At 46.0% G+C, this 13730-nt stretch overlaps 1 protein-coding gene across 1 annotated transcript in view; it reads left to right on the top strand.

Moving 5' to 3' along the window:
* The window catches only part of jph1a (junctophilin 1a), a 131819-nt gene extending 130456 nt beyond the window's left edge, over positions 1–1363 (top strand). Inside the window, exons 5-6 of the mRNA XM_084325632.1 lie at positions 613–709; positions 1279–1363. Coding sequence (XP_084181758.1) covers positions 613–693 — 81 coding nt within the window. The 3' untranslated portion in view covers positions 694–709; positions 1279–1363. The remainder of the gene's footprint in view (positions 1–612; positions 710–1278) is intronic.
* Positions 1364–13730: the final 12367 nt, after the last annotated feature.

Below are 13730 nucleotides of genomic sequence, written 5' to 3'. Positions count from 1 at the left end.
ATAATAGAATGAAACTCACCTTGGGTATAAAAACTCAAAAAACATTCTGTGGGTCCACAAAATGAGTATCACTTGTTAGCCACTCTGCCCCTAGTGGCAGCTCACTGGTGATGCGCTTCGTGCCTGTGACACTGTGTGTCCTTGTTCAACTTAAAAAGCAGCACAAAACCGCCCAACACAGTCTCTTCTCCTCAAAAGAAAGTTTCACTGGACTTCTGTTGCTAGGGAACAGTTTGGAGCCAAATGTATTTCCTGTCAGTTATTACATTAACAAACATTGCTACAGGAACTTGGGTCTTTGAATGTTATTGTTGTCACTTTGAAACCGCCTATAGCCTATGGGTACAACGCATTAGGGATGGGCAAAACTCACAAAATTACTATTCAACTATTCAATTTTTTTTTAAACAAAACAATATTCACATAAACTATTCCATATATGATTTGATAAATTAACGACGATGCCCATCCCTACAACTCTGGTTTGTGGCTTTAGGATAGTAGTTCACGTTCACAAATACAGTTTGAATAGAAATAAGGCGACAACATTCTCGTGATTATGATTGTGAGGCCGTTCTACCGTAGGACTCACCACCATGTTGTGTCTTCCAGGGTTCTAACTCAATCCTAGTTGCCATGGTGATGCTATTGAATATCGGCCTGGCGATCATTTTTGTCCACTTCCTGACATGATGATCCTGTTTCTCAGGTGAGTTGACCTCATCTCTCTTGTTTATTCTCACCTCTCTATCTCTATACGTCTTCTGTTCTACACATTCTGAGCTTGTTAAAGGGGCACTTCACCAAAAAACAACGCTGATTTATTTTGCACCTAATCTCACGCACATCCAAAAACTCAGTTTTGCACACGTTTGAGAGTATTGAGAGTAAATAGGTTTGAATATGGCCACCAGTGATGTCATCTGGGACATTGGATCCTTGTGTTAATTACAGCTCCGTGAAATGATGTAGGTGAAGAAATACCTTGTCTTATAGGGACTGCTGCCTTATCATTTGATTGAGCTGTAATTCACAACACATTCAGTGTCCCCGGTGACATCACTAGTGGCCACATTCAAACTAGTTTACTCTAGTCTGAATAACTGTCAAACTAATTGAATGTGAGCAAAAACAGTTTTTGGACGTGTGTGGAATTACATGCAAAATGAATCAGCGTTGTTTTTTGGGGGAGGTTTTTAAAATACAAATTCTACATTGAAATATACATTGTTGCCGTACCGATCTGTTAAAACCAACCCACCTGTTTTGTCTCCTCAGCGAATCCACGGCAACGGGTGCTGTTGCAACAGCGGCCTCCGAAAAAGCTCAAAACAGCACCAGTCAGGCTCGGAGGGGGAGGGAGAGGGGGGAGAGGGAAGCCGAAGGTGTTTGGGAAAACGGCGCGGCGCTGGAGAGAGAGAGAGCGAGGAGGAGAGGAAGCAATCGCCGCCGCCAGCCTGTCCGCAGGCCTCCCATCAAGCCCTGCCCCCTTTACTGTATGATTTAGCACCTCCTCTGGCTCCTTACAAGCCCAACTGTCATGTCTGCTAGCGAGAATAAAAGAGAAAAAAAAATGTATGAAAAAAAAAGATTACAACCAGAAACCACGTAAATGCAGCCAGAAAAAAATACAACAAAAAACGAAATAATAATAATAATTTTTGGAATCTGGAGCTGTGGTTCTTCTGTAGCGCAAACGGGGCCACTCCCTCCGGCTTGGCAGAGGACGGCGAGCGGGGTGGGGGCCGACGACTTTGACTTTGCTGGAAGAGTGTGGAGATGCACTTTTAGATGACAGGAGTGGACAGCTGCCTTTCTATTTTGCCATCTGACGTTTCTGGACGGGGAGCCTGTGTGTCGGTTAGCATGGTGGCCCAGAGCGCAGCGCCGCGCCCGCGGGGAGAGAGAGAGCGTGTGCTCCAGCGTTCCCCCGGGCCGTCCCCGAGGAGGGAGGGGGTGGGGGGGATTCACGTCGAGTTCACTCCGCCGCCCCCCCCAACCCCCACCACCCCTCCCCCACGCTGCGGGAAACTGGACTCGACCGTCGCCTAGCGGTCGGTGCTAAGCGCGGTCTACACACCCAGTCTTACTGTGTTACCAGAATCACCCAGCAGGTTTCCTCTCACTCTGTCCACTGTAACCCAGGACGACAGCGCTTTGAAACACTCCCCGTGCATGGTACAGTTTTAACAACATTTTGTTTTAGTTTTATTGTAGTTTTTCTTTGTTTTGTTTTGTTTTGTTATTTTGAATGTCGGTTACCTGCGGTCATAGTCTTGTGGTTGAAAAGGAGAAAAAAAACGTCCTTATAACAAACTTAATATTGATCAATAAATCAAACTAAGTTTGTCCCTTTTTTATTTTCAGATAGCTAATTTCATTAATTTCTTAAATAAAAAAAGAGAATAATCTCATCGTACCGTAATACAAGAATTTCATATTATTGAAAGTGCAATATGTTCTATTTTTTTAAAGAAGGATTATAATTATTTATATTTTTTCTTTCTTTCTGTCTTTCTTTCTTTTTTTTCCAAAAAAATGGGGTTGGTAGTTTATTGCGCCATTATAAAAGAAAAATATATTATATGTTGCATTTATTTTTATCATACCACAAGAAAAGAACATAATTTGATACAGACTGGAATGAGAGCGTTGATTGAGAGCTGGCGGTCGTGGCGTACCGGGAAGGTAGCTCACACTGTCGTAAAAGCCAGCTAGCTCTGTGTGAGAGTGAAGTAACAAAAAAATGTCTTATTAATTATGTTGTATTTATTAAATTCAAAAAAAGAAAAGAGAGAGCATTATTTCATTGTATTAAAACAACATGCCTAGACTATTTTGCATGAGGTTTCATTGACAAGTTTCTTTCGTTCGTTCTTCTTCTGCTTCCAGTGATGTACCACTAAGCTGTGAAGAGCGTTTTAAGCATCTGCTTCTGTCTGTAGGGCCTGAGTCCGCTTGCATGCTTGGAAGACTGGAGCGAGAGAGAGAGAGAGAGCGAGAGAGAGAGAGTCCTGGATTGTGGAATGTGGTTTTTTGAATTTCTTCAGGTTGAGGAGGAGGCCATTGTGAAGTGTGGCAGGGGAGGTTATGTAGGAGAGAGATGCCTTTAAAAAAAAGTCTTTAACAGTGCTACTGTTTACCTCAGAGACAGACGAGGGGAGGGGAGGGGGGGGGGGCGAGGTAACGACACCTTGAGAGACGACATCCTTGTCTTAATTTTCTCATGTGCGCCTGGCGACACTCTGGACTGTTTGCCGTTTATCAGAATCATGCTTTTAAAAAACCTCATCGTGACTGTTCTGTCGTCTGTGTTGCTGGGGCGGCATGTGTTTGTTTTTATTTGAAAGTTATTTATATACGATTTGACATATTTGCCATTCGTCGCTTCGAAAGATTGAATACCTCGGACGAAGATACCCACGTTTTTTTTTTTTTTTTTTTTTTTTTTTTTTGGGCAATGTTTTCAAATGTTAATTATCCAAGGATGGTTGAGTCGTGGAGTTCTTGTGTACGTCTGCTGTTGAAGACAGCGAAAGGCTTGATTACTTTTAGGTAATATATATATTATATATACTGTATACATATATATATATATATATATATATATATCCAAAATAATTTAAAACAGTTACTGCGGTTCTTCAGTGCAAGGATTCAATCAATTAATTAATTAGTTAATTAATTAATTAATTAATTAATTAATTAATTAATTAATTGTTGAATAATTCATTAATTCATTATATGATTGATACGGTAGATACATGTTGTTTCTGGATATTGGTCTGGTGAAAAAGGGCTTTCAGAATGGAAAACATTTTCTGTTACAATTTAGTTTTGAAATGTGGCTTAGTTACTTGCATGGTCTGCGACGTATGATGGAGTTATTTGGAAGTATTTAGTATTCTCTGAGGCTGCTTCTCCGTTCGCAAACACCAGTCCACGTAAGATCTCTTCACGGAATCGAAGCGGGGCAGACCATGGCACCTGAATGAAATGCGAAAGCAATGATGCAAAAAATCTAAAATAAACGACATCAACAACGACAAGAAAACACGTTACAAATGTGATGCAGTTATCTACCTGTACTGTTTAGTTCAAACAACATACATCATTTTCAACTCCGTCTTCATCACGACACCCTCTTCCTCTTCGACGCGGTGGAGACCGGAGCTATACGGAGGGGTCGGGACAGCTAGTATGTGGGATATCTTTTTGAAATGCAACATTGCATGTTGGAAAAACATTTATATATAGATTATATACTATTTGTAAGGATTTTTACAGAGCACAATCCAGAATCTGGTATGAGTTGGTATTTTTCTAACAATTTGCACACCTGTATTTTGACAATGGATATAACTTGTTTGTAATTGGTAATGATGTAATGCACATAATGGTAACGTTTGACAGTTAAATAAAATATATTTTATTTCTAATTGGTTGTGATGTATGTACCGTTTGGGGGGGGCGGGGCGTGAGAGGCAGGAGTACTTGTTTGAGTATTTTACGAGAAGGCGTGGAACTGTGTGAGACTTTTGATATCTCAAAGTACGTGTTGCCCCACTGATTTGTGCAAAAAGTCTTTGGAGATGAATCTATGTGTATAACAATAAAGACGTTATGCCCTGTAAAGACCTGCCGGTTTCTGCTTTCCTCCACGCGCCTGGCGGCTCCCGCTGAGCCCCGTGGAGCAACACTGACCCACCCACTGGGGCTGTTTTCATATCTCATACATGATGTTGATTTCAAATGTTAACCAATTCTGATTGACTTCCAGCTCGGCGATCGGGTCCTGTCTGTTCTGAAGGCCTCACAGTGACCTCCTCTCAACCCTTGTGTATGTAGCGTGCGGGTCTGTTGTGGGGCCCGGGTTTACTAAAAGAGAAATGGTACAATTAATTATCTTTTTAACCTGAGACTCGTTGTCCTTGGCTCATTTTCTGTGAAGAACATACTGTATAAAAGAACACATTTTCACTGAACATTACATTTACATTTTGTCATTTAGCTGACGCTTTTATCCAAAGCGACTTACACGTTTCCCACAACAAGACAGCAGGAAGGGTACAACTCTATCAGGCCCTGTCCACACGAACGCCGGGTTTTATGTAACCGCGATTTAATGTGCGCAGTTGCACTGTTCGTCCACACGCAACCGGGTTTTTGGAACACTGCAACCGTGCTCTTTCAAAACCGGAGTCCAGGGTGAAGTTTTGGACTCATCCCGGTTGCAGTGGTTGCGTGTGGACATAGTAACCGAGATTATTTACAGTGTTTACGGCAGAGCTGTCTTTCTCTGGTCTGCATCCCCTTAACACTTTGATTGCCCAACCCGAGTTTTCTCGGGTTTACCCCCCGCGGGTTGAATGCCCACTCACGAGAATTCTCGTATTTTCTCATATTTTTTTTATTAGCGATCTGAAATCATATTTCATCAACCGAGTCTACCGTTGGAAATTCAGCCACTCCAGGCGCTCAGATGTGAAAAAAGCGCCCCCTATCGTCTCCCAGATGGTAATTCACCCTTTTGGATTGAACTCAATGAAAATGAATGAGAAAAAAAATCCCTGACTCCACATTTTACTTCTCACTCACGCAGCCGGGGTCGATCAGCTCCACTAGTGAGCCTCAGAGCAGCGGGGATTATGTGTTTTTACAGTATACACGGTGAATCAATAAAAGGATAGATTTTTTCGAATGGCGATCAGGAATTGGAATAATCCATTTGGATACCATCTGATCTCAGGTAAGGAATCTATGTTACCAGTCTTAGGATAATCAGACTCGTTTTCACGGAGATATAAGCTTTTATGTGATATGGCTGATTGACTGTGCGAGCGGTCAGGAAATAGGAGAATCGATTTTCAGCTTGCGGCCAGCGACATGTACTATCGATAATCTAGCGTTTATTTGAGGGCGATTCATAAATAGGCAGAAAAATGACAACGTTCTAGAATATTCCAGTAAAGGGCGATTATCATTTTTCCATGAAAACAAGTGCTTTTCAAAATGCTAGAAAACGGAAATGAAGCTATAAAAAAACAATCTGCTACGACAATGTTGACTGGAAAATGAGTCTTTGATAAGCGACGGGCAGATTGGACACATAGCCATAATTTAAAACATAGATTAGGCGATATTAACGTTAACATTGAAGTGGTGCTGGGCATTCAAGGAGGTAAAAAGGAATTAAGCTTGGGCAGTGAAAGTGTTAACAATTGTTTGTATTGAGCCGTATTGTATTGTACCCATTCTGCAATCTGTTAAATAAAGTTTTCATCCATTCATTCTACTAGCGTTAACGTTACTAGTACAACCAATAGCGAGCGATATAACAACATTAACCAGACTGCTATATCAACAATGTTTGTGTCCAGCAACATAGTCTCCCATGTGTAACATTACTACGCTAATGTACGCTAGCCGCAATGCTAACTATTATAATGGCAAATCCCAATCACATTAGCACGTAAGCTAACAAAATCTGCGATCTTTTTGTGAGACTAAACTCTCCGCTCTTTGTGTTGTGTTGATGTTGGTTTTGTTTCATCAACAAATGAGGGAGAACACACAGTGAATGTATCCTCTTTTGTTTATTGCACTTTGTTCTTGCTGCAAACTGTAGAATGTTTGGCTGTGAGTAAGGAGGGATGTTTGTGTTCCAGGCTTCAGTTCAGTTTCCGGTATTAACGCTAAACCCTTCTGATTGGTTGAAATGGCCTTTATGTTTGAACTTACATCGCCACCTATTGCTTTGGCATTGTACTACATGCAGATTTTGCAGTTGCGTGAATATGCGGGTATTTTTTTAAACCACCTGTGTGTACAGAGGTTTCTTTTTTTGAAAACCTCTGTGTCAAAAATACCCGTGATCGTGTGGACTGGGCCTTGAGTAACAATGTTCATCAAAGTGTTGAGTGCTACAGTGTAGGTTAGTATATTAGGACAAGTGCATGCCAGTAAGGTTAGGGTTAGAGTTTTTTTTTTTTTTTTTTTCAGATAATGATTGAAGATGTGCGTCTTTAGTGAGGCACACTGTGCACCTCCACTACCTATTTATATTACATACATGGTGTTCAGGTCCACTGGACCAGAAAGTGTGCCAATTGTAGGTGAAAACAAGTAAATATGGTAAAATCTTTACAAAAAGGTTCACTGTGTTCCTTCACTGTCTGCCTCCACCTTGTTTAATTTATATGCTTCAAGATAAACATAATTTATTCCATTCATGTGTTGATTATAATGGATTCGTTTTTTACAGACATGATTGATTGATTGAAAATTGTATTTTTATTTGAATTTGAATTTTTTCCTTTCTTTTTCTGTTTTTCTCCCATCCCAATGTTAGTCGTTATGCCAATTCCCAATCCCCTACCTGGTCGTTGCATGCTCTGCCCCCTACCGTCGGTCTGGGAGGGCGGAGACTATCACATGCTTCCTCCGACACGTGTGTAGCCAATCCCCACTTCTTTTCACCTGGCAGCGCGGACTCTCACTGGTGGAGTGTAACGTGTGGAGAACACTACCTCCCCCAGGATCCGACCTCGCTGTGCAAGCACCCCGACCGATCTGTAGGAGTCGCTGTTTTACAACGACCAGGACCCACCCTCGCCGGGTTTTCCCACCCTCTAACACTGCCAATTGTGTTAGTATGGACGGTCGGCCAACCCGGAAGCACCACAGCTGGATTCGATCCCACTGTCTCTGTGGTGATGGGCAGACGCTTAGACCGCTGCGCCACCCGGCCGCCCTTAAAATTGTAGATTGCAGAATGGGTACAATACAGTACGCAATTGTTAAGAGGATGCAGACCAGAGAAAGACTTTAGTCTTCTTTACATCAGGGTCCCCCATTTTCAATTCATCATAACATTTATTGATTAGTTGATTGAACATTTTATTAACAGATTGCAGAATGGGTACAGTACAGTATGGCTCAATACACACAACACCAATAGCACTTTTATTGATAAAATGTGATTTAGCAAAAGTAAATAGCAAATATGAACCATATATGCTGTTTAGATTGCTAGATTGCTTGTAATTGAGATACAGTTAACACCTGTTAAGTATTTCTACATGAATTGTTATGGCTTCATTGTCTTAAAATCCCAATAATGTTGTGGGTCCAGCAGACCTGTGAACATCGGATGAATAACAAAAAGGAGAACGCACAAGGGTTAAAGGAGAACACTACACAAGGGTTAAAGGAGAACACCACACAAGGGTTAAAGGAGAACACACAGGGGTTAAAGGAGAACACCACACAAGGGTTAAAGGAGAACACCACACAAGGGTTAAAGGAGAACACCCCACAAGGGTTAAAGGAGAACACCACACAAGGGTTAAAGGAGAACACCACACAAGGGTTAAAGGAGAACACCACACAGGGGTTAAAGGAGAACACCACACAAGGGTTAAAGGAGAACACCACACAGGGGTTAAAGGAGAACACCACACAAGGGTTAAAGGAGAACACCACACAAGGGTTAAAGGATAACACACAAGGGTTAAAGGGGAACACCACACAAGGGTTAAAGGAGAACATCACACAAGGGTTCAAGGAGAACACAAGGGTTAAACACCACACAAGGGTTAAAGGTGAACACCACACAAGGGTTAAAGGAGAACACACAAGGGTTAAAGGAGAACACCACACAAGGGCTAAAGGAGAACACCACACAAGGGTTAAAGGAGAACACCACACAAGGGCTAAAGGAGAACACCACACAAGGGTTAAAGGAGAACACCACACAAGGGTTAAAGGAGAACACCACACAAGGGTTAACAACATTGGAAGGGGGGGGGGGGGGGCAGGCATGAAATCAAACCATTGTAGTTGGGGTCTCACATTAGTGGTGTGAACGCAGGCAGATGCCCCTGGTCTCGGGTCAGTTTGCACTGTTTCCACTGCAGACCGGGCCGCCTGGATCAGTGTCCTGTTACAGCAGCAAACCCTGCCCTCTTTTTTTCTTGATCCTCCAATCACAACCGTTGCTTGTTCCGAAGTAATAGTTGTGATTGGAGGATCAAGAAAAGATGGCAGGGCTTGAGATAGGTAAATTGATTATGATAGATGTCCTCACAGGCCAGTCAAAAGGTTGCCATGGGTCAGTTGAGTATTTATTTTGGCGCATAGGGCAGCAACAAAGTTTCTCCACTTGCATCTGTCTTTGGCCATCTTCTCTATGGTCCCCCAGCTCTGGTGGTGTTGCTGGAGCTCCTTCTCTATAGTCCTGCGCCATGTCGTTTTAGGCCTCCCTTTCTTTCTTTTGCCTTCTGGGGTCCAGTGTAATTTCTTATATATACTGTATCTACTATAACTATATAACTATATAATAACTATATCTACATTATTTAATATACATATACATATAGTTGGGGGGTCTTTTTGCTTTTTTTTTTATTTTGATCTGAATGTTTTCTTTCATTTCATTGGTTGTTTTATGAATTGTAATTGTTTTATTCATAAAAAAAATCTTTATCTCCTTTCATGTAGCACTTATAAAGTGTGTTACAAATAGAATGTATTATTATTGTTATGGTTTGTAACCGACCCCAATCGCACAACACAAGACAGGTATGGTGGTTTGCCAAGAAACAGATATTTATTGTGAACAGGGAAAAAAGGGCACTGTCCCTTTAAGGGAGAAAACACAAAGCACTGGAAACACAAGAGGGGAAGGTAAAGTGCCTTTAAGAGGCGGGCAGGAAAAGGGAACACTATGGGAAAGTAAGGGAACGCCTAAGGGAAGGTTAAGGGAACGCCTTGGGACAGAGGAACTAGAGACTAGGTAAACCAGGGACAAGGAGAACTAGGGAGAGAGGACTAGGGACTAGGAGAGCTAGGGAACAGGAGAAACGGGGACTAGGGGAACTAGGGACAAGGAACTAGGTGGAACTAGTAGGGGAGAACTTGGGACCAGGAACTAGGTGGAACTAGAAAGGGGAGAACTAGGGAACAGGAACTAGGTGGAACTAGAAGGGGAGAACTAGGGAACAGGAACTAGGAAACAGAGGGGACTGAGGCCCGCGGAGGCGGGCTGGGAAACAGGGAGGAACTGGGAGGACTGGTGGAAATCATCTGGGCCGCTCTGCAGGACAGAGGAGATAGTTAATGCACAAAAGGGAAAAAGCAGAGCAGGTGCAGAACAGTCCAAATAACAAAGTGAACAAAGTAATAATATCTTCGTGTGACAAACACACAGGGGGAGATGTAAAGTCCAAAAATACTATTCTAAGTGAGAACCAAAAACAGAGGCAATACGCTGGGGAACAGCAGCGGGACGAGGGCAAGGGGCATTACGCTGAGAGATGAAATGTCCAAACTAACTTACAGAGGCAATACGCTGGGAGAGTGACATCACAATCAAAACTCACCCAGGCGTATGCGTAAAGGTACAGGAACAGCAGCGGGAACGGGGGCAAGAGGCATTACGCTGAGTGAGTGACATCACAATCAAAACTCACCCAGGTGTATGCGGAAAGGTACGGGGACAGCAGCGGGAACGGGGGCAAGGGCACTACGCTGAGTGAGTGACATCACAATCAAAACTCACCCAGGCGTATGCGTAAAGGTACGGGGACAGCAGCGGGAACGGGGGCAAGGGCACTACGCTGGGTGAGTGACATCACAATCAAAACTCACCCAGGCGCATGCGTAATGGTACAGGGACAGCAACGGGAACGAAGGCATCGCCACCGGGTGGCTGGCTGTCCGAGCCGAGGAACAGAGCGCTGGGACAGCGGCGGTGGCGAGGATATCGTCCACCGGGTAGCCGCTGTCGGAGCCGAGGAACAGAGTGCGCGCCACACCTTGGTGTGCGCGTCGGAACAGGGAGCTGGAACAGTGGCGGTGGCGAGGATGTCGTCCACCGGGTAGCCACTGTCGGAGCCGAGGAACAGAGTGCGCGCCACACCTTGGTGTGCGCGTCGGAACAGGGAGCTGGAACAGTGGCGGTGGCGAGGATGTCGTCCACCGGGTAGCCACTGTCGGAGCCGAGGAACAGAGTGCGCGCCACACCTTGGTGTGCGCGTCGGAACAGGGAGCTGGAACAGTGGCGGTGGCGAGGATGTCGTCCACCGGGTAGCCACTGTCGGAGCCGAGGAACAGAGTGCGCGCCACACCTTGGTGTGCGCGTCGGAACAGGGAGCTGGAACAGTGGCGGTGGCGAGGATGTCGTCCACCGGGTAGCCACTGTCGGAGCCGAGGAACAGAGTGGCGCGCCACACCTTGGTGTGCGCGTCGGAACAGAGAGACGCATCGGGGTGCGTCTGCCAGGAGGAGTGTGCCAAGCACGAAGGTCTGGAAGATGCGCGTCGGCGCGCTGAGGTCTGGAGAGCGTGCCAAGCTCGAAGGTCTGGAAGATGCGCGTCAGAGCGCTGGTACGGAGGAGCGTGCCAAGCTCGAAGGTCTGGAAGATGCGCGTCTGTGCGCCGGTACGGAGGAGCGTGCCAAGCTCGAAGGTCTGGAAGATGCGCGTCAGTGCGCTGGTACGGAGGAGCGTGCCAAGCTCGAAGGTCTGGAAGATGCGCGTTGCGCGCTGGTCTGGAGAGCGTGCCAAGCTCGAGCGTCCTTGGAAGATGCGCGTTGCGCGCTGTGGACTGGAGAGCGTCTGCGCTGGTCTGGATGTGCGTCAGGACGACAGCTGCGCGGGGGGTCTGAAGTGGATGACTGGGATGCCTCCCGTGGAAGTCTAGGGAGCGCAGACCAGTCCCACTCTCAGGCAACGGCGACAGCAGGCGAAGGCTGGAGCAAACATCTCGACGCCGGAGAATGGAACAGCATAGGCAGACAGAGGATCTCCCGAAAGAGTCTAGATGTTTAGAGAATATGACTCGGCAAGTATACAACACGACCCCACGCCAAAACGAGGGGAAGCGCCCTGGTATTTAAAGCCCACAGGGGGACTAATTAGCCTGCCACCACAGGTGCGAGAGATAATAGAATATCAAACAGGTGTGGCCACTAAGGGTAAGGAACGAGAGGGTGGGGGCTAGAGAGAGTGAGTAGGGAATTCCTAACAGTAGGCTTAAAGAAGACAGAGAATAGGGAATTCCTAACAGTAGGTTTAAAGAAGACAGAGAAAAGGTAGTGAGCAGCGGGCAAAACCTCACAGTATCCCCCCCTCCAACGGGAGCCACCCGGCGACCCAAAACAAATACAGACAGAGTGGCAGGGGGCAAAACAAGAGGTACTGGCCAAGCCAGCAGGGGAAGCCACCACAAGAGTGGGGCTAGCAAAAGAAACAGGGTCGCCGAGGGGTAACTAGGGTAGCAGAGGGGCAACTGGGGGAACTGGTCTAGAGGAACTGGGTCTAGAGAACTGGTCTAGAGAACTGGTCTAGAGAACTGGGCTAGAGAACCGGGCTAAAGAACTGGTCTAGAGAACTGGTTTAGAGAACTGGTCTAGAGAACTGGTCTAGAGGAACTGAGGGGCAAGCAGGGTAGCAAAGGGTTAACCATGGAAGCACCGGGAAAGGGCTAGCAGAGGGAAGGTTAGCTGCCAGGGCACTGATAGCTACAGGGCCTATGCTAGCTGTACTGCTACATCAACATAGAGGCTGCGCAAGCTGCCGGAGCCAGGCTAGCAGAGGGAAAGGGTAGCTGCCAGGGCACTGATAGCTACAGGGCCTATGCTAGCTGTACTGCTACATCAACATAGAGGCTGCGCTAGCTGCCGGAGCTAGGCTGGCAGACAGGGCTGGACCAGCATGAGAGCACAAGCTAGCTGGAAGGACAGTCCTAGCTGTGTGAGAAAAACTGACCTTGCTAGCTGAAAGGGCAGTCCTAGCAGTGGGATAAACTACACAAAAAGGTGGAGGCCATGCAGAGGGGCCGGGTTAGCTGCTTGGGCCTGGCTAGCTACAGGGCCTATGCCAGCTGCAAGGCTGCATTAACATAGAGGCTGTGCTAACAGCCGGGGCCAAGCTAGCAGACCGGGGCTCTGCTGAGGGACTGGGTTAGCCGCCAGGGCATGGCTAGCTACAGGGGGATCTAACCGGGGAGACTAACAAGCTAAACAGGGGAGTAACAGGCCAACAAGGGAGCTAAACAGGACTAACAGGGAAGCTAAACGGGGCTAACAGGGGAGCTAGAGGGGAGACTAACAAGCTAACAGGGGAGCTAACAGGGCTAACAGGGGAGCTAGAGGGAACAAGAAAAAAAAAAAGGCAAACTCAACATACACCGTCTGTGCTGGCTGGGGTCGTCGATTTGGTGGGGTCGTACTGTTATGGTTTGTAACCGACCCCAATCGCACAACACAAGACAGGTATGGTGGTTTGCCAAGAAACAGATATTTATTGTGAACAGGGAAAAAAGGGCACTGTCCCTTTAAGGGAGAAAACACAAAGCACTGGAAACACAAGAGGGGAAGGTAAAGTGCCTTTAAGAGGCGGGCAGGAAAAGGGAACACTATGGGAAAGTAAGGGAACGCCTAAGGGAAGGTTAAGGGAACGCCTTGGGACAGAGGAACTAGAGACTAGGTAAACCAGGGACAAGGAGAACTAGGGAGAGAGGACTAGGGACTAGGAGAGCTAGGGAACAGGAGAAACGGGGACTAGGGGAACTAGGGACAAGGAACTAGGTGGAACTAGTAGGGGAGAACTTGGGACCAGGAACTAGGTGGAACTAGAAAGGGGAGAACTAGGGAACAGGAACTAGGTGGAACTAGAAGGGGAGAACTAGGGAACAGGAACTAGGAAACAGAGGGGACTGAGGCCCGCG

The sequence above is a fragment of the Notolepis coatsorum genome (assembly GCF_963971535.1).
Source record: "Notolepis coatsorum genome assembly, chromosome: 12".
In the NCBI taxonomy this organism is placed as follows: Eukaryota; Metazoa; Chordata; class Actinopteri; order Aulopiformes; family Paralepididae; genus Notolepis; species Notolepis coatsorum.
This window is presented reverse-complemented; position numbering and strand designations above follow the sequence as displayed.